General features: G+C 45.8%; 1 protein-coding gene across 1 annotated transcript in view; it reads right to left on the reverse strand.

The window, feature by feature from the left end:
• The window catches only part of CFAP61 (cilia and flagella associated protein 61), a 254,354-nt gene that overhangs the window by 2,651 nt on the left and 226,761 nt on the right, over positions 1-24,942 (reverse strand). Inside the window, exon 26 of the mRNA XM_036824605.1 lies at positions 5,236-5,326. Within this exon, the coding sequence (XP_036680500.1) occupies positions 5,236-5,326 (91 nt within the window). The remainder of the gene's footprint in view (positions 1-5,235; positions 5,327-24,942) is intronic.

The following is a 24,942-nucleotide window of genomic DNA, read 5'->3' on the forward strand; positions in this document are numbered from 1 at the left end:
ACTGCATAATAATTTTACATTCCCACTAGCAATGTGTGAGTTCCAATTTTTCCACATCTTTGCCAACACTCATTATTTCCTGTTTTGTTTTGTTTTGTTTTTTAACTATAGCCATCCCAGTGGGCATGAAGTGCTATCTCACTGTGGCCCTGGTTTGCATTTCCCTAATGATTAATGATGTGGTTTGCATTTCCCTGATGATGTTAACATCTTTTCATATAAATGGGTTTACTTTGGTTCTTAATTTTACTCCATTGATCCATATGTCTATCCTTATGCAAGTACCATACTGTCTTGGTTACGGTTGATTTGTATTAAGTTTTGAAATTGCGAAGTGTGTATCCTTCAATTTTAAAAAATTTTCTCAAATTGTCTTAGCTTGCATTTCCATATGAACTTTAGGATTGGCTTTTCCATTTTTTTCTAAAAAAACCATGGGGATTTTTATAGGATTGCATTGAATCTGTAGATTGCTTTGCATAGTATTCCTATCTTAATATTTTTTTTAGTTTAAAACTTGGCACTTTGGTTTTTAAAATTTTTATTTTATATTGGAGTATAGTAGATTTACAATGTTGTGTTAGTTTCAGTATACAGCAAAGTGATTGTTATACATATACATATATCTATTCTTTTTCAGATTCTTTTCCCATTTAGGTTATCCTATCTTAACAATATTAAATCTTCAAATCCACGAACATAGATGTCTTTTCATTATGAAGGTCTTCTTCAATTTCTTTCAGAAATGTTTTGTGGCTTGCAGTGTACAAGTCTTGCACCACCTTGCTTAAATTTATTCCCAAGTATTTTAATATTTTTGATGCTATTGTAAATGGAATTGTTTTCTTAATTTCATTTTGGATTATTGATTGCTAATGTAGACAACTGATTATTGTATGTTGATCATACATCATGTAACTTTGCCAAATCCATCTATTAGCTCTAATATTCTTTTGTGATTCTTTAAAATTTTCTTTATATAAGATCATGTCCTTTGAGAATAGAGATAGTTTTCCTTTCAAATGTGGATGCCTTTTATTTCTTTTTCCTGCCTAATTGCTGTGGCTAGAACTTCCAGTACAATGTTGAATGTAAGTGGTGAAAGCAGGCATTCTTGTCTTGTTCCAGATCTCTGAGGTAAAACTTTCAGTCCTTCACTATTGAGTGTGATGTTAGCTGTGGCCTTTTCATAAATACTCTTTATCAGGTTGGGTCAGTTTCCTTCTGTTCCTGGCTTTTTAGTGTTTTTACTATGAAAGCATGTGTGATTTAGTCAAATGCTTTTTCTGCATCAATTGAGATTATGGCACTTCTCCCCCTCTTTCATTTTATTAATGTGGTGTATTACGTGGATTAATTTTCGTATGTTGAACCACTCTTACATTCCTGGTGTAAATCTTGGTCGTGGTGTATAATCCTTTTAATGTGCTACTGGATTTAGTTTGCTAGTATTCTGCTGAAGATTTTTGCATCATAACTTCATAAGGGATATTGTTCTGTAGTTTTCTTTTGATGTCTTTGTCTGGCTCTGGTATCAGGGTAATGCTGGCCTCATAGAATGGGCTAGGAAGTGTTCCTTCCTCTCCTATTTGTCTGAGGAGTTTGAGAAGGATCAGTGTTAATTCTTATTCAAATGTCTGGTAGAATTCAGCAGTGAAACCATCCAGTCTTGGGATTCTCTTTGTTGGGAGGTTTTAGATTACTGATTCAATACCTTTACTTGTTATAGGTCTCTAGAGATCTTCTATTTCTTCTTGAGTCAGTTTTTGTAGTTTGTGTGTTTCTAGGAATTTCTCTGTTTCATCTAGGTTATCTGTTTGGTTGGCATACAATTGTTCATAATATTCTTTTTTAAACCTTTATTATTTAAGGTTGGTAAATGTCCCCATTTTCATTTCATTAGGGATTTGACTCTTTTTTTCTTGATTAATCTAGCTAAAGGTTTATTTTGTTGAACTTTTAAAAGAGCCAGCTTTTGGTTTCATCAGTTTCCTCTGTTTTTTTAATTCTTTATTTCATTTATCTCCACTCTAATGTTTATTATGTCCTTCCTTCTGCTAGCATTGGGTTTAGTTTGGTTTTCTTTTTCTAGTTTGGTTTTATTTCTTCTAGTTCCTTAAGGAATAGAATTAAGTTACTGATTTGAGGGCTTTGCTGTTTTTTAAATGTAAGCATTTACAGCTATAAATTTCCCTCTGAAAACTGTTTTCTCTTTGCATCCCATAAATTTTGGTCGGTTGTGTTTTCATTTTCATTTGTCTCTAAGTACTTCTAACATCCCATTTGGTTTCTTCTTTGAAACCAAAGAAGTTGCTTAAGAATCTGTTGTTCACTTTCTAGTTGATTTCTAGTCTCATTTCATTGTGGTTGGAGAATATACTTTGTATGGTTTAAGTCTTTTAAAATTTATTGACACTTGTTTGGTGGCCTGTCCTGGAGAATGTTCCACACGCACTTGAGAAGACCATGCATCCTGCTGTTGTTGGGTCGAGTGCTCTGCATAAATGTTAGGTCTGGTTGGTTTATAGTGCTATTCAAGTCCTCTATTTTCTTGTTAATCTTCTACCTGGTTCTATCCATTACTGAATATTAAAGTCTCTATTATTTTCAAACTATTTTTTCCCAACTCTATCAATATCCATCTTTCTGAAGGATGATTTTGACTACACAGAATTTCACCTTGGTCAGTGACTCTTTGGCTAGATGCATGACCAGAGGATTTATAAGCCATCCCCCTTTTGACTTCCACAAAAGGATTTGAGATGTCTTATAATGATCTTGTTTTCAAAATAAATCATATACACATTTAAAATCTACATATGACTTATGATGACAGTCCTAGATAATAGTCATTTATTTCTTTCGCCACACGTGGAGGGAGGGGAAAATTGATAAACTGAGTGCTAGGACATCATAGTTAATGGGATTGAACTTCTGTACTTCCCTGAAGACAAGGTAGAAAGTGAAATTAAGTGGGTTACATCATCTCAATATTTGATAAAAGGAATTACTGTTATTCTGTAGTGAAGGCTATCTGCTTTGTATTCCTGTTACCAGACTCCTCAGTGAAATTCCTGCATGTCTGTTTGTATGACTATCTCTATCTCTATCTAATCTCTATCTCTATCTAATCTCTATCTCTATCTAATCTCTATCTCTAGCTCATTACCACTTCCACTGTTGGCCTGTCTCCACCATACCTCTCACAGTCACTCTGACTTTTGGTGGCCCGCACTTCCTTGGGGCCATTCTTCTGTGCCCGTGCTCGCACACAAGCCCTCCCTTTCTCCTCCCCCAGCTCTCTGAGTCCCTGTTCCATGTGTATCTGAGCTACAGGCAGACACCACTACAGGCCCCAACACCTCCTGTGGCCTTTGCACTTGACAGATGTCAGCACAGTCCCCCAGTGGAGGCTCTTCTTGCAGAGGTTCCCCTTTCTGGAAATGTAGAGAACCCACAAGGATGGTTGGGGAAGCCTTAGAGCATCTTCTGCAAAGGCCACTTGCAGTCTCCCTGCTCTCCTGCCAGGGCCCACTGCCAGGCCGAGTTTATGCACTGCAGACTGACCCACGGCAAACATGTCCTCCTGCCTAAAAGGTTTCGGGAGCCTCAGCGGGTGCCATGAGAAGCAGCCACCATTGCGTTTGAGGATGTGTGCTTGGGAAAATGAAGGAAAAGTTTCCGTTTTAAACTTGATACCAAAAACCGCTTGGCTCTGTGCAAAAGGTTAACTGAGGAGTTCAGATCTGGGGTTTAGAAGGTTTAGTCTTAGAGTTTTGATGGAATAGCTAGAATACTAATGACTCCTTCTTATGGGGGCAGTGGTGAGCTGCAGGTTGTTTTGGGAGGGAAGGAGGGAGGGAGCTGAGCAAAGCTCAGTAAGCATCAGGCTTCCAGCTCAGGGTCATGTTTTAATGTGGACCGACTTCCTCACAGCCCCGAATGAAGTGCAGGGACCTGGCTGACCTGTAACATCCTAAATCTCTATCTCTATCTCATTACTATTCTCATCTCCAATTTGAATGACTCTCGCCGTGGCTGACCTGGGCCTTTAGCCGTCGGCCCCTCTGCTTCCCTTGGGTACGCTCCCCTGCCTGGTTCCTATCTTTGTGGGCACCAAAGAGAACTGAGTTTGGTTTAAACTTTAAACCTATGTTTCCCAATCTGAATCTACTTCAGATTAGTAACATTACGTCAGTTTCCCAGCTTGGACCCCCCAGGGATGAAACTGAACAGGGGCGGGGCAATGAGGAGAGGGTACCACGCCACCGCTGCGGTCCAGTGCCGACAACCCTGGCTTTGGAGCGGGAGACCCTGGGGTTGCGTGAAGTGTCTCGGCTTCCGCTTCCTCATGGGTGAAGTGGAGGCGATGACAACAGTGCCCCCACCCGCCTCGGAGGGTCCCTGCGTGGTTCGGTGAGGTGGGGCGTGCAGCGGCTAGAACGAGGGGCCTGGGGACCTGGGCTAAGTCTGTGCATCCGGTGTGGCAGCCCACACCCCGGGGACCCACGAGGAGGCGACACAGAGACGCAGAACCTGCCCGTCTAGACAGTCAGACGAGGCGGAAGCTCAGCTGAGCCCCAGCCCTCGTCCGAGCGAATCGAGGAGGAGTCTAGAATGGACGTTTGGCCAAAGATGTAAACTCCCCGCAACTCTGGTAAGGACTCTAGGTGTTGAAAAAAATAAAGTTTCACGAATATTTTACTATGTACATGGCAGAGTCAAATTTCCTGCCGAGTACGGAGGCTGTGGGGTGTGCAGCCTCACTTCCAGTTAATCCTACATTGCTTGGAGAAAGAAGTTTCGGTTATGAAAGGAGTGCATTTGGACACCTGTTGAGTCCCCTGACACCTTTGGAACAACGCGCGCACACGAATGCTTAGCGAACAGCTGGCAAATGCGGACAGAAACTATAGGAACGCAGCCTTCGTGCTCGAGGGCAAGGAGATACCACCCACACCGCACTTTCAGCCCTCGCTGTCAGCGGATAATGAAAGTACAGGTACTTATAAAAGGGGAAAACAAATTTGCCCCGCATAAAAGATTTGAACAATTCACATTCCCTGAAATATCACCATCTATGTTTACCTACTCCGTAGTTTGCTTCTGTGAGGGACAGTTGATTTTCAAAGTGAAACCGTAAAGTGGGAATGTAGGGAAAAGTCTAAATGACCAACAACTGTAACTGCTTCTAATTTGCAAGGAATAACCTACATATCCGTTAATCACTCTTACCTCCTTGGAGGATAAGATCTGGCGTAACTCTTTCCGGAGATCAATAAAACGATCGTGAAAGAGGGCCATGCACCACGGCTCCATGAAGTAGCTGGTGAGCGAAGAAAAAGGTTCAGTTAGTTGGAAACTTTCTCATTACCACTAATAAAGTATTTACCTGCTTTTTTGCCTTTATAAATTACGGTTCTGGCCCTTTTGCAATCGTTTGCTCATGAAATGGCTCGCGGAACAGCACGGCCAATCAATTTTGTAAATGGATGTCCCTGATGTAAGGCCAGCTTCCATAATTACATTTAAAGTGGTTTAATTCAGAGCTGGGGCAAGACCCAGTGAAGAACCCTGATTTTATCAGAATTTAAAAGCCTGAAGACTTGTAAAGAACGGTGTCTCCATTATCTGCCCTCGTTTGAGAAAAACAGATTGCAGGATTAACTGAACTGCTGCATAAACAAATTAAATTTGGGGAGACAATAACACAAATGTTGTTCATCATTAAGGTTTCTGGATTAATAATGACCAGAAAAACAGGCCACCTCGGTGTTGCAACACGGCCTTCGTGCAACTGCACGGACGCCTAATTGAATCTTTCTTCAGAGAGCAGTTCTGTTCATGGCCCTATTTGCTAACTTTGCCCTGAAAACTGTTTGAACATATGCTTTCTTATGTGGAAGACAGTATGACCATCCTTTATTTACAGGGGATTGCTGAATATTTGATGCATTCTTGGAAGAACCAGGAACATTTACTGGTATTTTAACTCTTACTTTGTCTTGATGCTCAGTGTCTCGGAACAGGAAACTTCGCTCCTTCATGGTTAGGGACACGTGGGTGATGTGATCTCCTCTGGATGTGAGTTTGTCGTTCCTGGGACTGTTAGTGGATGTCACGTGTGTGTCCAGGGGAAGAAAAACCGGTGCCCACGTGCAGATGAGCACCTTCTGTTTTCCGAGACAAGTTAATTCTTGGGAAGGAGGTAACGAGCCCCAGGGACACCGAGGCATTAAAGGACCAGGGCACTGACAAGCATGCGTACAATCAACCTGGCACTCAGCTACACCACTCAGTACCTATCACCTGTTCGCCTGACCAGAATATGACCTAATTTCATCCTTAAATACCTACTTTGTTGTTCAGGTCATATTTTCATCCAACTATTAATTCCACTAACGTGGGCTCCATACCCATTCTGTGACCAGCACTGTTCTGGGTACTGGGGAAACAGCAGGGACCAACACAGACAAACATCCCTGCCACCGTGGAGCTTATATCCAAGTGATAAATAAGCCCATGTTCAGCATGCGAATGAGAACTGCTTAGAAGGAAACATAAATCAAGCGAGGATGGGAGACACAGAGCAAGGCTCTCACCTAAGACAGTGACTTAGTGAGTAAAGCCCGAGGGACAGAGACACAAGAGAGTGAGCCACGTGGGGCTTTGGGGAAAGAGCCTTCTGGGAACAGCAGGTGCAAAGGCCCGGAGGCAGGAATGTGCCTGGCCCTCAAGGAGGTGGAGTAGAGATAAGCAGGGCGGGGGGCGGGGGGGTGGTGGTGGTAGGGGTTGAGCTTAGGAAGGTGATGGGCAGGAAGGACGATCCTGGAGGCAGGAGTGCACTCACACGTGCTGTGTAATAGCTCCATGGCTGTCTAGCTCAGCACCTGTGTGCAACAGGCGTCCTATAGATGTTCACTGAACCAAGGAAGGAATAATGAACGCGTGAACTGCACACAGCACGGTATACACTCCATACTGCCTGGCCCTGATTGGTCTTTCATTAATATAGAATAAAGTTCTGCTAAATAACTAGGTGATAAAACACTGCAAAGTGCCCCAAGATGGGCAGTAGTACCAAAGAGCAAGCCTCATGGGAACAAGGGGAGAGCCGTGGGTGAGCCCAGGCTTGAAGGGTGGTCTGCCTGAGCCCTGAGGCCCGGAGCGAGGGCAGAGGGGGTCCGGGGGGCACTCGTGGAAACCTGTCAGAGCTGTGAGTGACTCAAGGCTGCTGAATCCTGAATGAATGGAGTTGATGGGGGTTCTGGCTGGGGTTCTGGGCCCAAACAAACCCAGGCCAACACCCATCCAACGCCCATCTAATTCCTGGAGCAAAGGGACTGATGCGGAGCTGGCCACCTTGGGAGGCATCAACTCAGTGGGGTGATGTTTTGACACATCTCCTCAGACGGTAGCTTCTTGGACCAAAGCATCAGTAATGCCTAAGCCCAGACACTCAAGCGCAGCTGTGCCAGGATGGTCCCTGCCTCTTAGGTCTCAGCAGCTTCTAGAAAAGCTTCAGGGAATTGTGGACTTGCAAATCTTGAAACCACTTGAAGCCTGAGTTAGAGACCAGTGGGCGCTTTTATGTTTGTCGCCATCTTTCCTGCATTGCTCAGACGCCCCCTCCTCCCGTGTGTGTTTTCACGGCAGCATCAGGAGTTTCCACCCTCTTGGTTTCGAGGTCTACAGTCACAGCCTTCTAGGCGGCATAGCCTCTGTCTCTGCTTTCCTGGCGCCAGCACAGCCCTGTTCCAACTACCCAGGTGCTGTTCAGGCGTCTTCCCCGCCCAGCACCTTCACAGTCCCGGCCTCTGTGTTACCATCAGTGACTCTGCATCGTGTGCTTCCAAGAGGGGGCTCTGGGGAAACCCACTTCTCTTAGAATGAGTGCAGCCCACCCTGGGCCCTGGCCCATCGTCTGTGCCCACATCCCCATCGCCTCCACTCAGGAGGCTGAGCACAGATGGCTGGAGAAGCCTTAATCCTCTGAAAATGTATCTGCTATGCCTGTCTGCACAGGGCCTGGGGTGTCAAAGAGGAAGCCGAGGTTCCTGCAGATTCTTTCTTCTGCTGCTTTGGACTCACGGCCTCTCACCTGGAAATTCGACGCCCGCTATTCTCATCACAGCCTGTTGAGCTGTTTGCAGACAGTAACTCAGGAGACCTGAAGTTTCATTCCTTCCACTCTCCCGCCACTGCCTCCTGTGGTCAAGCGTTTGGGGATTCTTGTCCAGAAGCTCACAATCTCTGCAAACTGTTGGCTGTGCACATTCCCAGGATTCATCTGGGGACAGCCATGCCCTTCAAACTAAGCCAACCAGTTGACTTCTGAAGGCTCCTTCTCAGTCTTACTGCAGCTTCAGTGGTGCCCTAGGGGCCGCTTACAAGGGGGTGATGAAATGCTAGCGCCCACGCCGGGGAGCCGGGCGTCACCAAGGAGCATGTGGGCTCCTCCACTGTCGGGAGGGTAGCTTCTGCACATCTGTCTTAACCTTCGTGGCAGGCGGCACCCGGCTGAGCCTTCGTTAGACTGGCCATCCCAGCCACATGGGAACTGGAGTCCTGGAAAGTCACAGTCAACTGCCCTTCCGAACTAGCCGTGGGCTGAGGAGTTTCCAGGCGTCCTCCCTCTGCCCTGGGTGGGAGGCTGGAGCTCTGGGCTGGGGGGTGCTGACCGGGGGCGGCAGAGTCAGGGCACCCCGTTGGGGGCCACGTCCAGCTCAGCCTTCTCCTGGCTCCAAAGCTGCGCCCAGACCGCTCGCTGCTCCCTCTGCTGCCTTCTCCCTGTGGAGGGTCCTAGGCTCTCACCTCCTCCGGCCCCTCCAGACACCTTCCACCCTGGCCCTCCTGCCTGATGCGCAGCCCAGAGGACCCTTGTCCATGTCTGCACCTCCCCGGTGCCATGCATGCCCACGGCCAGTGCAAACTTCCTCTGTGGAGCTAACTCGTGGCCTGAAGGCTTCCACCCACTTCAGCGTGTGGGACACTTCTGACCGTGCAGGAAAGCTGACCCAGGGAGTGTCTTGACCTCTAACGCATGGTGGGCAACGGGTCCCCATGGTGTCCAGCACAGGCTGGTTCTCAGGAGACTGGAGGCGCAGGTGAGGATACCTGGGCCTGCTTCTCCCCCGCTCTGTGGAGAGCTTCTGCGCTGGTGCGGTGACCCCGTTTAGGGTGGGCAAGAGGGGGTTTGGAGTGGCATGGACCCCTGTGGGCCTCCTTGAAATCATCCTGGAAACATGGCAGCCTTCATTCTTAAAATTGGAAGAGCTTTGAATTTAACAGAACTCATTTTGCAATGGATGAGAACATTTAGTCAAATGAAGGTCATCTCCTTTTGCTATAATGATGTTAGAAGGAAGTTTTACTTTAGGAAAAGCTTTAGGTCTAGTTTTCCCCCCAAACTGAATGGCCCCTGTGCTTTAGTTGCTTTCCTTCTCCATAGAAAGGAGAGGGGCTTCTGGAATCCTTGCCAAGGCTGGTGGGGTGGGGGGCAGGTCTGCATTAACGGCCCCAGGTGCTGTGGATAGTAGGCATTAGTGCTGAGCTTTGGGGAAATGTATATTTCCGTGAACACTGTGAATTTAAAAAATAGAAAACAATAACTTCTTTCCCAGTTTACATTCAAAATGGAAGACCTCCATAGTTGGTGGCCCCGCAATCTTCAGGAGACACTGTCTGGTAAGAGCACGGCCACATGTGGTTTCTAAGTGGCTGTGTAGACTTGGGTGTTTGCATCACGAAATTCATTTCTGAACAGCCATGAGAAAAAGCTTACACAAACACTCCAGAACCCAAATAGGACCCAAGACGTGACTGTCTCTGTTCATTTTGCCACGGCTGGCCTGGTTTATTTGGGGGGACTTAGATTCTCCGTGACTTTTGCAAATGATACACTTTTCTCAGAAGGCCCAAGAAATGTCAACTTGTGGAACTGAATTAACCATTCTGGTCGATGTGGTGCAGTCATTAAGGAATTGATCAGACTTCTCCAGAGCTCATCCTCGTCTGGTCATTCGGCCCAGTTGATTGACACCATCACACAAACGGGGTAGGGATCTGGTAACCAGCTCTGCCACTGGCCATGCCAGATGCTGAGAAAAGCAAATGGACAAGACACGCCGGTGAGGCTGCACTCGCCGGCCACGGGAGAAGCAGGACGTGTCTAAGGGGAAAGACAGGTGGATAAATGCTGTTCATTCAGGTCCTGGATCTCAAGCCCAAGGCCAGGGCCCTTCAGCAGCAGGTAGGGAAGGAGAGAGAGTTTCAGAAGAGCAAGGCTCAACTGGAAATGCTAAACTACACAACAGTTGGAAAAGGCAGAGAGTGGCAGAGAAGAAACACACCTTGCCCTCCAAGATCTTTTTTTTTTTTTTAATGAAAAGCATTCTAATTTTATCTTAGTGTGATAATAGTCAGTTTTTGCTTTTGGACCTGATCAGAGGGTCCCTAGCTGCCCCTCACACCTGCACAGAGGTTTATTCAAGCTGGAAACTCACCCAAGAGTTGCCTTTTCTCCTGGGGGGTGGGGGGGCCCTGCAGCTGGGGGGCCCACAGGCCTTCCCGGAGCATGATGTTCTCGTGGTCCAGGCCCCTTCTTGTACTGACAGCACCACATACTCATGGTGGAGGACAGACGTTCTCCTCCTGCCAGGCCTGGGAGTAGGTGACACCAAGCAGGAATCCTCAGCCTTTGGGCTGCAGCATGGCTGGGGGGCCTCGGCCCTCCCGTGGACACTCCACATGCAGAAGAAAGAAGGTGACAGACGACAGGGTCCATCATCCAGGTTGCAAACAGACACCCTGGGGCCAGGTGTGACCTAGAGACGTCTTTGCTTTGGCCTGAACAGCATTTGGAAATTGGATTTTCGGCCTTTCTCTAAAAGGTCAGATTCGGCCACGTTGGGTCCTCGTTGTTCTATGGCAGCAACCAGCTCAACGGACAGATGCCCCTGCAGTCCCTTGTGGTCCATCCCCCAGCCTGGCCAGCATCCCTCACCTATGGGGCCACGGTGGGCATGTGGTGTGCCCACCAGGCCTGGTTAAGCGGTTTGGGTGACATGGAGGTGTCACCAGCAAAGCCCAATGGGAAAATGAGATGGAATCTGGGTGATAAGGTCTAACTCTTCTTTTGTGCTCAGTCTAGTTTCACTTGCCCGGAGGGGAACTGTGTGCAGATGCCTCGCACCTAACGTGTTGGATTAGAGTTCCCAGCTGTAGAACCGACACCCTAGCTGAGCTGGGCGTGTGCAGAGAGGCTGTGCCCAGCTCTGGGCCCGGAGCCGGAGCAGCACAGCTACGCCGCCACCCCCCAGAGCCCCGTCCCTCCCGCCGGTGAGATGCCTGTAAAGCAGTCCCATCCGCATCCCCGTCCCTGTCCCGTCCGAGGCCTGTCCCAGAGAGCCTGTGCTCTAGGGCAGGAGCTTGCACCTCTCCCTTCTGTGATCAGAGGAGAAAGCTTTCCTCTGCTCTGAGCCCATCTCCATCTTGTTCTATTGGCACAAGTGACACGGGGCCGGAGGACCCTTGTTGGGACTTGACTCGAAAGGTTGGTAACAGAAGCAGGTGTGTAAACATGTTCTCTGAAGCCACCTGCCCCCGTCCCCTTCCCCAGGCCAGTACGTGTGCCCAAAACACATATGCTGTCCTGTCTTCCTTTCTTCTTCCATCCTTCTGTCCATTCGTCCATCCTTCCTAAGAGGTCCAGTGAGGCCTTTCAAAGCCCTCTGTCTTTCCCTCCGACACCCATTTTGGTCTGGGCTTCTGTTCTCTGCCGCCTCCACCCGCCCCTCAGCGAATGCCTGTTCCTTCTCCGCCGTGCTCTCCCCTCCTCTCTGTCTGAGGCGTCGGCCAGAGCTGACCTCAGTGGCTGCAAAGTGGCAACGAGGGGGACGACCGAGGGGGCGATTCTTTGCTGTTACTCCATCACAGCCATTGGTGGCAGATGCTTCGCTGGGCACTGTGGTCCCCACCCCCAAAGTGCACACACAAGGGTGGATGTGGTGGAGTGGAGGGCCGGGGGAGGGGCGGAGGGCCAGGTGGGGCGGCTGCCCTCCCATCTGCGTCCTTTCTGTCGCTGCATTTCTATGTCCACCCGTCTCGGGCAAGTGTTTGCCAACCTTCAGTCCCTTGGGAACCCACCAATTTTTGCATGGACTGTATTATTAATTACTTCATAAGTATCCTTTAGATTGATTTGCTTTTTAAAAAAAAAAACTGAAAGAACTTCCATTGCCTTGTCCTAAGCAATAATGCCTGTGAAAGCACAGGTCTGATGTGTGAGTTACACTTTTTTCTTATTCTTATTGAAATGATTCCATCATTAGTAAGATGTGTGTCTCTGCCACCTAAAGCACCTTGTCTGCTGCCTGGGACACTGTTTTCTATTACGCTTTGATGGTGGAGGTGCTGTCAGCTGGGGACACAAACTCACAGACACTGTGTTAAACAGTTTCTGTACATTATCTCACTTCATCCTAATTCCAATCCTCTAGAGTGGGACTTGCTGGCCCATTTTACAGGTGAGGGAAGAGATTCAGAGAGATTAAATGACCTACCCAATGTCACACAACTAATGAGTGGCTGAACTGGGTCTTAACCATAATTGTGCTTGACCTGACAGTTCTAGCTCTGAACAGCAGAATAACCAAATCTCATCTCCTGAGCCTTTCTAGCAACTTTCTGAATCACCCCAGTTTCCTTGGTCTCCCCTGCATTAGACAAGATTAGGTTTGATTGCAGTTTTTTAAAAAAATTCAAAATAACCCTGGCTTTAAAAAGGCATAGCGGTACTTTTTTCATATAAAGAAAGTCTAGGTGGGGTGTCCAGGATTGGCATGGTGGTTCCATAGACATCAGGTCACAGCACTAACCATAGGGCCCTTGGCCTCACTGAGCAAAATGGCTGCTGAGCTCCAGTCATCATAGATATGTTCTTGGATGGAAAAAAGGAAAATGAGGGTCCTTATTCTTTATTTTAGGAACAATTCCTAGAAATCTCACACAGTACTTCTATTTATATCTTACCGGCCAAGTTTGGTCAAATGGCTTCCTTGGCTTCAGGGGAGTCTGGGGATCATTGTCATTTATTTTAGGTACAAAGTAACATCCTATAACTCAGGATTCTGAAGAGCAGAGAGAACAGACATTGTCTGCCATGATACCCAATAGACTCCACAACATCTACTTTAAAATCTTTTCTTAAAGTTAAATCTACATAAATTGGGAGAGTGTGTTTAGTTGAAGTTCCCAGAATGAGAACATATCTTTAACTAGATTTAAACCTGTCCCCAAAGTAAGCATTCTGGAAACACACACACACACACACACACACACACACACACACACTACTTTCTGTATGTGACAGTCACCTCCAAGTGCATGGGAAAGCCCTGGTGTCTTCCACATCCCCATCTGGCCTGAGTTGGCTTAAATGCAGAGGAGAGGAGAGAACAATTTGTGTTCCCACTGTGAGGTTGCATTCTGGTCATTTTATTCTGCCCATAAAAGAAAGTGGATTCATGCATTTCAATACAGTTTTCAAAAATAAGAATAGGAACAAATAAGCATTTCCAGTTAGCCCTAGGTTTGCTTGGAAATTAAATTACACGTTTCTGGGGTGGTGGATTTACTCAAGGATGCCACATATTACACGAGCAGACACAGCCCTGTGACACACTGTGACAAAAAACCCCGAAGACCAAAATGGAAGTTTGATGTGACTATTTCCTGTCCAACTCAAGTTTGCCAGAATCGCTATCTAGTTCATTTATTGCTTCGAGGCAGATCTAGAAAGGTAAGATGAATGATTTTCAAAGCAAAACCAACTAGTTATTTGAGATCAGTTGTAATTGTCACCTGCACAAGATCTAGATAACAGAAAACCAAGTCTCCTCTGAATATAATTCGGCTACGGTGTTGTTGTCGCAATCTACAACAGGCATCGCCAGATAAAGGATGTTTACTGCTCTAAGGAAAAATGCCTCTCCATGCCCTGGCGCTAAAAGCAAAATTCTGATCTTTGGCAGAAGTCACCATCTTCTGACTGGCTCGTAAGCAACCTCTCTCTTATTGCTGGTCAGCTCATGGCTCTGCAGAGCTGGTGTTTGGCCAGTTACCCTGGTGTGCCAGGAACCAGAAGCTGGCACTGCCTACGGCCGGGCACCCTGGGAGCCCCCGCCTGGCTGCAGAGGTGCCAGCAGAGACAGCCTTGAACGGCTTGGAGTGTGAAGGCTGCTGTCTGCTGGATGCACCGGAACCAGTGTGATTTATTTGCCTGTGAGTGGATGCACCCTCGGCCCCAAGCCGAGGTGCCGGGAGGCCGTGCTATCTCTCAAGCACGAGTCTGTAAGAACACAGAATCCCAGAGCACATTTGTCCTGAGTCTGTGTCGGTGCCCAGATCGCGCTGAGGATGGGAGTCCTGCCTGCCTGCCTGCCAGCCCTGCCTCCGGAGTCTTGGTTTCCAGAAATGCTATTCCTACACGATTCTCCGAAAGATCTGTCTGCTGACCTTTTGTTTTTCTGAATCCTGGACACTTAGCCCAGGAGAAGCTGTGCTTCATCTTAGAAAATGGAATACATTTCTCTCAGGCACCCTGCAAATCTAGCCACCGATACACATTTCCCTCCTTGCTTTGTCCCGGAAGGAACCCAAAGCTAAGTGCTCGAGTTCACTGCAGAAGCACATGTGCTGTGGAGGGCACAGCCTCTCCACGTGGGCTCAGCTTCGCATTGCTGTCTGGCCTGCTCGTAGCTGCCCTTTTACTGATGGCCTTTCTTTTTATCCCAGCTCTGCCACTTGTTAGCTTATGTAATCTTGAGCTGGGCTGCTTTAACCTCCCAGCCTCAGTCTTCATAGCTGTAAAATGGGGATAATGATGGTCCTTACCGCAAAGAATGACTATCAGAATTCTCGGAGACACTGCAGGAGAGAGGTCTGGCTGTGTGCCTGGTGCAGGGCGGAGGGCCTGTGTATTGTGTTCTTCTTCTTCTTGTTATTATTATTACTGCTGTTGTTGTTCTTAATTATCCTATTGCATGTATTTTGTGTAAGCTGCCTCAGACCCTTTCTGGTGTGAGTTAGAGACCAAATAAATGATTACAATAAACACTTTTTGTTTGCCATGTAATTGAAAGTCTTTCTTTGGCATAATTCTGCAGTTCTTCTTCTTGGGGACTGCTTTTGCTCCACTCCAGGGTGTCTGCATAAATTCATGTAGCTGCAGTTTTAGAGTAGCAATTCGTTTTAGCTGCGATCAAGGTAAGAGGGACTTCATGACAAGCCTTCATGAAGTTCTGTCGTGTACTGGAGAGTTACATGGGAATAAATCAACTGTGGCCTCGATTGCTTATTTTGGTCTGAGCTGATGGAAGTTAAATAAACGGTGTTTTACGTGGAGTTCCCTCTTTTTGCCTGTTTATTATGAAGAGTGAGCCAATCAGTCACAATGGTTAACCCAGCCCTTGGTAGGATGTATGCAGAAGCAGAGAGGAAACTAGTGGGGTGAGGATACAGGCCCCACCCCCCCAACGCCCAGCTGGACCGGATTATCTTCTGACCTGCTTTTTTTGCCTGACTTGCCAGGGCAAAACAGTCTTCTCATAGAAATAGCATGATTTTTATATAGCTAAGAATTTTGTTTCTGTTTAAGTTGACCTTTCCATTCTCATTGAAGTTGTGACATCACCTGCCCAGACCTTTGGCTGCAGTGGGGAGCTGGCCGGCCGCCCTCTAAGCCTACAGCCCGGGGACCAGTTGACATCCAGCCCCACGTACCTGCCCTTTCAGTCCATCTGCGGTATTTCCTTGCATGTTGCTGGTTTCTTAGGGGCTGCATTAATTGAATTTTGACGAGAAATCTAGTGCCCCTGGAAGTTGTCCAGCTATTTACATTGATTTGTTTTATACATTCAGGACTCAGAGGAGGAGGCGAGGTTAGCGTTTAATTCCGCGGAGAAAGGCAAGCTCTGAGTGCTCGGCTTCCCTTCCTGTGCCCCCTCCTCCTATTCTGTGCCTCTCTTCATAGAAAGCACAACCATTTTCCTTTAATTAGGCTGCAGAGAGCACAGGCTAGCATTAGGCCACTCAGCCACTCAGCCATGCTCACAGCCATGGCCATTTCCTATCTATTTTCTGTAGGAAAAGAAAAAAAAAAAGTGTATATATGCACACATAACCCCCCAGAAGTCTTGGGGGGGTGGAACAAAGGAATCAGTGGAATTACCTTTTGTGAGACCGAGGCCACAGGAGCTAGCAAACCCCAGAAAGCAAGATATTTTGCTACCTCACAAGTCCTCTGGTTAGATGAATTGCTCTTTAAATGCTAAAGGACTGCTTAGTAGAAATGTCATTCACTAGTACAGAATATATACAGCATGTTTGATATATGTTTACAATCATTGTGATTAGCACATATTTAAAATAATTACCTTTCATAACAACAGTTTTTCTAATTAATATGTTTTTTTAACTGATAAAGCTTTTATAGAGACGATGACAAACTACAAACGGTTCCTTCGCTTTCTTTGCCACTTTTATGCTTTCAGGTTTGTAGTTTCCAAAAATCACATATTAAAATTCAACTAACATATTCCCAGTTCTTATTTCCCTACAGCACAATAATGAGGGGAATGGATACGACCATGTCTATAAGCATCCATAAGTGCATGCTGATATAGATAAGTGAATAAATAAATAAACGGAGGAGAAGGGACAACTCTTCCTTACAGTCGAAAGCCAAGTAATAAATGTGGAATGAATGCTGGAGCTAGACAAAAAGCACCCTTTGGCAAACAACACAGTAACAGTTGTTTCAGGCAAGAATTGTTTATGAATGCTAAAATAATTGGAGAAAAGGACGATGGAAAATAGGATATTTATAGTCTCAAAGTAGCACTAATTGATTATGAAGGTAAAAACAGAGAAGCCTGCATCCTCCAGTTTACAAATGACCACAGTTAACAACACAAGTAGAAGGACAAATCTGCACGCGATGCACAGAGGGGGACAGAGCATTGCTCCCGCAGTTCCTGCCAAGAAGGCACAGCCCGAAACGAATAATGAGGAACCATCAGACAGACCCACATGGGTAGACTTCTACAAAATACCTGGCCTGTGTATTTCACAAGTGAAGGCTCCCGACAGAAAAGGGCTGAGGAGCCGTCCCAGGTTGGAGTCAATGATGGAGGCACAAGAAAGAGATGACAAGAGGATTGATGAGAAGCCGGGGCAACACCAGTATCTCGTGGGGGCTGGTGGGGTGGGGGAGCGGAAGGAGGAGCTGGAGCAAAGCAGCATCACGAGTGACCGGGAGTGTAGGAGGGACCTGCGGAGCCCCGCCAGGCACACACCCAGGGGCCCAGGTGGTAAAGCAGAGTGAATGTGTGCAGCTCTGCAGTAGCGGAGCAGGGAGTCCGGGGGTCTGGATAAGATGGAGCTGGGAGGCGCCTAGAACAGGGTGTGGGCTTGGGCGGTGGTTTCGCAGAGGGTAGAGGTGAAGGCCGGAGGGTAGAGGTGAAGGGCAGCAGGTCTGTGTTAGCGGCAGGCAGTCTGATGACATGACAGTTTCTGTCCCGGAGGCGGGGGGATTAACACAGGGCCAGAGCCATCCCTGGTCACTCGTGTTTGCAGAAGAGGGGTGTCGCAGGGTTCTTGTTGCTGTGTCCCCTCCCTGTCCCGTCTCAGACCGGGTCACGGGGGGCGTGCTCTGATCACGGCTGCATTCCGTGAGCACTGGGTATCACGGCCACGCTGCTGGCTTCTGGGACCATTTTTCACTTTCTCAGAATGGACCCAGGAGGCTGAGATGGGGAAGGAAGAGAGAGTGCCTCCCATCAGCGGCTGCCTAGAGGTGAAGCTCCAGGACCCTCCCCTGCAAACACCCTCTCACCCCTCATTCAACCCAGTTGTCTGCCTACTTCTCTCCTGCACCTAAGCAGCAGAACGTAGATGGAAGGAACCCCAGGCGACCATGCTGCCAGATTGGCTCTCATGCCCATTCATCCTCGCAGATTCTAACGGGCACACAGCTTTGCCTGGCCATCCAGACACTGCCTGAGTGAATACACTTTTCTGCTCTCTGAGATGACTTTTTCTCTCTCCTCAAACATCCAACGCCCCTTTCTGCTTTACTCTGCTCTCAGCCGATGACCTTGCCTCATGCTTTATTGAGAAAACAGGAGCGGTCAAGCACTGCCTTGTCTTCTCACCCCGAGACCTGATTTTCTCCCGTCACCCTGCCCCTGTGGCTGTTAGGATAGAAAGTTGTCCCGGCTCTGCCACTGTCCTCTCTCCCTTGCATCTTTTATTTGTTTACAGACAAGACTCACCACTTCCCTCTTTAACAAGCCCTCTCCTGACTCCGTTTCCCCCCTGCAAAGTATTCCCCGGATCTCTCTCCACTTCGCAGAAAACTTCTCCAAATTGGACTCTGCAGCATCTTCAGTTCCTCAGGTCATAAACTCTCTCCTGGGCTATTTCTACCTCCCCACCTGCTCTGAAGCAGCTCTTATGAAAGCCAAATCCACCAACCAGCTCTCTGTCCTTGATGCAGCCCCTCCGTGGAAACAACACAGGTGACCACTGCTTCACTTTGCAAACACGTTCTCCTCTTAGCTTCTGCCAAACCCCACGCCCTGTCCTCCTTCCTGAACCATATCTCTGGACATGGAAACATTGGGATCCTCTTGGCCCTTTTCTCTAGGAGCTGAGCGGGAACGGATCTGAACTGGAGTCTGGCCCATGCCTGGGCGCTCTGGGCGTGAACTGCATCACAGGGTTGGCTGGACCTTGAGGCAGGGGCTTCTGGAAGCCGTGCCTGTCACCGGCCATGGGCTCCTCGGGACCAGGCAGACTGGAAGCTCCGGGCAAGGTGGCTCCCAGCTCATTACCTCCAGGGGGCAGCTGTGAGTTATAAGCCCACATTCACCCCGGGATGGGGGGGGGAGGGGTGGATGGGAGGATGGGGGCACTGGACCAGTAAGGGCTGGGGTGGTGGGCCCCAGCAGTGCCCACGACAGAGGTGGAGGGCCACGAGTTCTCTCTGGGTAAGTCTGAGAGTCAAGTGAGCAGTTGGGTGTTTTGCCGGAGCTTAGAGCATGTCTCGCACACCCTGCCGCTAAAGCACATCTCAAATCCAAATGCTTCACCCTGCATCCATCTGGTCCAACCCCCCATCTCTCACCTGGGAAACCAGCAAGAGCCTCCCAATAGCTGCTACTGTCCATTCTCCGTGGCAGCTGCGGTGAACTTTAAAGCGCGATTTGGCAGGTTCCTGCCCTTCCTTTGCGGAAATAAGCATCTCAGCCCAAACCTCCGCCTACAGAGATCTACACAATGTAGCTCCTCTGACCTTCGTTCACTCCGCTACGGCTCGTGTTCCCCAGACGTACCAAGACCTCTCGCACTCACGGGCCTCTGCACCCACTGTTCCCTCTGGACTCCTCTCCCTCACATCTTGCAGGCCTGGCTGTGTCTCAGCGTCCAGGACTGGCTCAGAGTCTGCCCCACACACCTCGACTCCGGCCCAGTGTTGCTTTGCCATATTTTCTTTTTGACTTTGTTTCGTAGCCTTTAGCACCATTTGAAATGGTCTTATTTCCATATTTATTTACTTGCTTGTGGCCTGCCTTCCTTCTCTAGAATATAAAATCCAGAAGGGCTGGCTTTTTTCAGTCTTATTCTCAACCGTATCTTCAGAACATAGTACACAACAGGTGCTTAATAAATGTTGATTGAATGAATGAGTAAATAAAAAGCATAGATCAAAAACTATGCTGGGTTTGCAATTAGGAGACCATCAGAATCTTAACTGGGAGGGGTGTGTTGCAGAGGAAATGAGCTGAGGGCAGTTTACTCCTTCAGAGACAGAGAGACAGACAGATGGACAGTCACATGTCCATCTGATGTCTGTCCCTATGTGCCAAGCACCATGCCAAGTGCTGAGGATCCACAGGTGAAGATGTGCCTTGTTCTGAGGCGCTCAGCCACTGGGAGAATACAGTGGTGTGTGAGCTGGAACGTAGCCAGCTCAGGGGCCCAAGGTCAGGGTCACTTTGCTTCGCCTCATGACCACCATCAACAGATAGCTGTTTCAGGCACACAGGCAATTTGGAATATTGTTTTGTAACATGGGTTCTATCAACATAAGCAAACTGACTTTGATTATTCAGCAGGTTTAATCCAGCAAGTTAAAATATCAAGTGACTATTTAAAGCCCAGGTTTTAAAACAGGCTTGCTCACTTCTCAAAGTGAAGAAGCAGTGAAACCAGTCGGGTCTGCTTGTGTCAGCTGGACCATGGACGTGGCTTCAGCATGGCCTCTGGCAAGACGGGCGGTGCCTGGGCGCAGGGTGGGAGGACCACCCAAGACTGTGAGCTCTCTCTCCAGGCAGAGGAGACCTGACCTCACCCCTGGCGACTGCCCAGCGACTCATGCTACACAGAGATCTGATCCATCGGGAAGAAAGATGTAGGAAACTCCGGGGAAGAGGGACCTTCAGGGGATTCAAATGCTCCTGCATCTTCTGCTTTCCATTTTGGGATGAAACTTAGTGATTCACTCATAAAGTATATTTGGTCATTTCCCTTCTTCCTTAAATTACCTTCCTAAGCTGGGATAGTTAACCCATTTCCTCTTTAGGGAAGGTCTTGGTTATAACGTAAACTAAAAATGTTTTTCTTAACCAAAGTTTAAGATAATGGCAGTCCAAAGATATGAACAGGTGACCTTAGCCACAGGAGAGTCCACTAAAATCAAGATGAGAGCCCACACCGACCATTTTGGAGACACATCGTTATGTAAAATGGAGCATATCTATATTCACTGGGGACACTTTAATTTTTCTGAGGGAATAAAACTTATAATGAGAAGGTACATCAATATTATTTGACCCCAATCTATGAAATATTGGACTAGACTTCCAAGTCCTTGATTTAGTTTCTCTTAAAAAAATAAAATCACTTGTCATTGTCTCTTTTTCATGAAAGGCAAGAGAAAGACAATAGTGGCAACTATCTCCACTATGATTTAATATTACACCAGTTATTCTAGGGAAGTCAATAAAACAAGAAAAATTAATAGGGAGTATAGCTATTGGAAAGGAAAGAAGAAAAGCTGTCATTATTGGCAGCTGATAATCATCTACCTAGAAATATGAAGATAACCTACTAAAACACATTTAAACAAAAAGAATTCAGGACTAGAGTAACTTACAAAAACCAATATTTTCCCTATCTGCCAATATTTTTTAAATTAGAAAATGTAATAGAATAAAAAGATCCCATTTACAATAGCAACAAAACAATAAACAATACTAAAATAAATCTAAAAGCAAATGTGCAAGCTCTGTGAAGAGACCTATCAGAAGAAAACAACCAAACTGAAGACAGCAAACAAAGATATGAATGGTAATATTCAATTTTATAAATATGTTCCAAACTAACCTAAAAATTAAATTCAAAAACTCAGTTAAAATCCCAAAATGAATTTTTAGTGAAATTAGACATGGTATTCATTTGGAAAAGTACAAGAATAGCTAAGAAAACTGCACATCAAAGACATCAAAACAAACCATAATGCGATAGTAATTAAAAGAGTGTGGCAGAATCCAGAAACAGAAATGAAATAACATTTCATTTAACAGGATAGCAAGTCCAGAAATGGACTCATCTGTATGAAAGAATTTAGCTCAGTATATGATATTGGTAGCATATCAATTAAATAGGAAAAAAAAAACATAGACTATTTTAAAAGTTATTGGGAAAGTTGTTTCTTAGAAAAAGTAAAATTAGAGTCTCCTGTTAAACTATACACAAGCATGAAAAAAATTCCAGATGAATTAAAGATGTCAATGTGAAAAAAAGCTACAAAAGTGAAAAAATAAAATAGAGTACTTTATAATTGTCAGTTGGAAGAGATTTTCCTAAGTAGGAGACAAAATTCAGAAGCTCTGAAGAAGATGTGATTAGGTAAAAATTAAAACATTTATATGAAAAAAATCATAAACAAATGATATAAGAGAATGAAAAGACTAGTCACAGACTTGGGAGAAAATCTTTGCAAAACACATATCTGATAAAGGACTAATATCCAAAATATCCAGAACTCTTAAAGCTCACCAATAAAAGAACATACAACGCAACTAAAAGATGGACAAAAGATCTTAACAGACACCTCACCAAAGAAGATATATAGAGAGCAAATAAGCATAGAAAAAGATGCTTCACATCATTTGTCACCAGGGAGATGCAAATTAAAACAAAAATGAGATAGCACGACACACCTATGAGAATAGCTAAAATCGCAAACACTGACACCAAATGCTGGCGAGGATGTGGAGCAACAGGAACTCTCATTCGTTGCTGATGGGAATGCAAAATGCTACAGCCACCTTGGAAGACAGTTTGGCGGTTTCTTACAAAACAAAAAACATTGTTACCATAGGATCCCAAATCATGCCCCTTGGTTTACACCCAAACGAGTTGAAAACCTATGTCCACGCAAAAACCTGCACACAAATGTTACCAGCAGCTTTATTCTTAATTGCCAAAACTTGGAAGCAACCAAAATGTCCTTCAGTAGGTGAGTGGATCGACAATCTGTGGTCCATCCAGACAATAGAATATTATTCATCAATAAAAAGGAATGAGCTATCAAGCTTTGAAAAGACATGGAAGAAGCTTACATGGATATTGTTAAGTGAAAGAAACTAACCTGAAGGGCTCCATACTGTATGAGTCCAAGTATATGACATCTGGAAAAGGCCAAACTATTGAGCTATTGAGGCAGTAAAAAGATCAGTGGTTGCCAGGGTTTTCTTTTCTTTTCTTTTTTTTTTGGTGGCGGTGGGATGGGGTGGGGAGGGCTGAACAGGTGGAGCACAGGAGATTTTTAGGGTAGTGACACGATAATGATGGACACCTTATTATATGTTTGTCAAGACACCCACAGAAAGTACAACACAAAGAATCAACTGTAGCAAACTATGGACTTCAGTTAATAATAAAGTATCAGTATTGATTCATCAATTGTAACAAATATACCACAGGAATTCAAGACATAAATAGCAGGGAAAACTGTGTGTGTGGAGGGGAGGGTATGTAGGAATGCTGACCTTGCCCATCAGTTTTTCTGTAAACTTAGACCTGCTCTTAAAAAAAAAGTCTATTAACTAAAAAAAAATGATATACAGGAAAATATTTGCCATGTGTACCATGAGAATTATTAGTCCTATTTTATCATAAATACATAAATCAAAAAGAAAAAGTCAATCAATAGAAAATAGGCAAAGGATAGAAACAAGGAATTTGAGAAAATGCAAGCTGAAAGTACAAAATAGTTTTCTTACTCTTTCTTCCTCCTGCAGATTGACAAAAATTAAAACGTGGACTATATCAGAGTTGGTGAGGGTGGGGAGAAACATACCCTCTCATAGCTATTGGGGGGGGGTATACATTGGAGTAACCCTTTTTGAGGATAATTTAAGCTAATGTCTTTTTTTTTAAGATTTTTTGATGTGGACCATTTTTAAAGACTTTATTGAATTTGTTACAATATTGCCTCTGTTTCATGTTTTTCAGTTTTTTGGCCGTGAGGCATGTGGGATCTTTGCTCCCTGACCAGGGATCAAACCCACACCCCCTGCATCGGAAGGCGGAGTCTTAACCACTGGACCGCCAGGGAAGTCCCTAAGCTAATGTCTTGATCAAAAAGTAAATATGCATACCCTTCGATCCAGAAATTCCACTAATGCCGATAAAATGGGAATGTTACTTACAATAACAGAAAAAAAAAATAGCAAATAACCTAAATATTCATTAATAAGAAAATAGCTAAGTAAACTGGGATTTAGTCATTCTATGGGATATAAAGAAGCCATGAAAAAGAATGAGACCTATGTGTACTGACACGGAAAGACGTTCAATATGCAATATTAATGGAAAAAAGAAAAATAAAGAGAAATACGTACAGTATATTTGAGAAACACACACATTCACACCTCTACGATGTGGTCTGTGCTGGGGAGAGGAGCCGGATTGAGAAGGAGGACAGACACTCATTTGGGTGATGGTAGAATTTTTTTAACCTCCATTGAAACATTTCTATCTTTGCTACTTAATTTCAAGCACTGTGAAGGAAAGAAGCCCGTCTGTCTTTCTCTTTGGTGGCTATATCCCAAGTACCCAGCACACTGGTGTTCAATAAATATATGTTGAGTGAACACGAATTAGCAATGCTTAAAAAACTATAATGGAAATAATCACAGATAGGGCCCAAAGATGTATCATTAAGGATGCTTATTGCAGTGTTAATTATCAAAACAGAAAGCCGGAAGCAACCTGATTAACGAAGGAAGACACATTGGTATGGTAGAACACTTTTCAGGCATTGAAAAGTCATGCCATTAAAATAATATTCCGAGAAGTGAAAAAATGTTCAGACTATCCTGATAAACCAAATTAGCAAGCTATAAATCAGCACTGAAAATATTATTAAATATATATAAATAGTTATATATTCATAGGATAAAATGTCCTGGAAGGACATACATCAAAAAATGTAGGGGTTTCCCTGGTGGCGCAGCGGTTGAGAATCTGCCTGCCAATGCAAGGGACAGAGGTTCGAGCCCTGGTCTGGGAGGATCCCACATGCCGCGGAGCAGCTGGGCCCGTGAGCCACAACTACTGAGCCTGCGTGTCTGGAGCCTGTGCTCCGCAACAAGAGAGGCCGCGACAGTGAGAGGCCCGCGCACCGCGATGAGGAGTGGCCCCCGCTCGCCGCAACTAGAGAAGGCCCTCGCGCGGAAACGAAGACCCAACACAGCCAAATAAATAAATAAATAAATAAAATTTTAAAAAACAAACAAACAAAACAAAACAAAACAAAAAATGTACCATGGTTGTCTCTGGGTGATTGCTTACGGACAACTTTTGGTT

The sequence above is a fragment of the Balaenoptera musculus genome, chromosome 15, assembly GCF_009873245.2.
Source record: "Balaenoptera musculus isolate JJ_BM4_2016_0621 chromosome 15, mBalMus1.pri.v3, whole genome shotgun sequence".
NCBI classification, from domain to species: domain Eukaryota; kingdom Metazoa; phylum Chordata; class Mammalia; order Artiodactyla; family Balaenopteridae; genus Balaenoptera; species Balaenoptera musculus.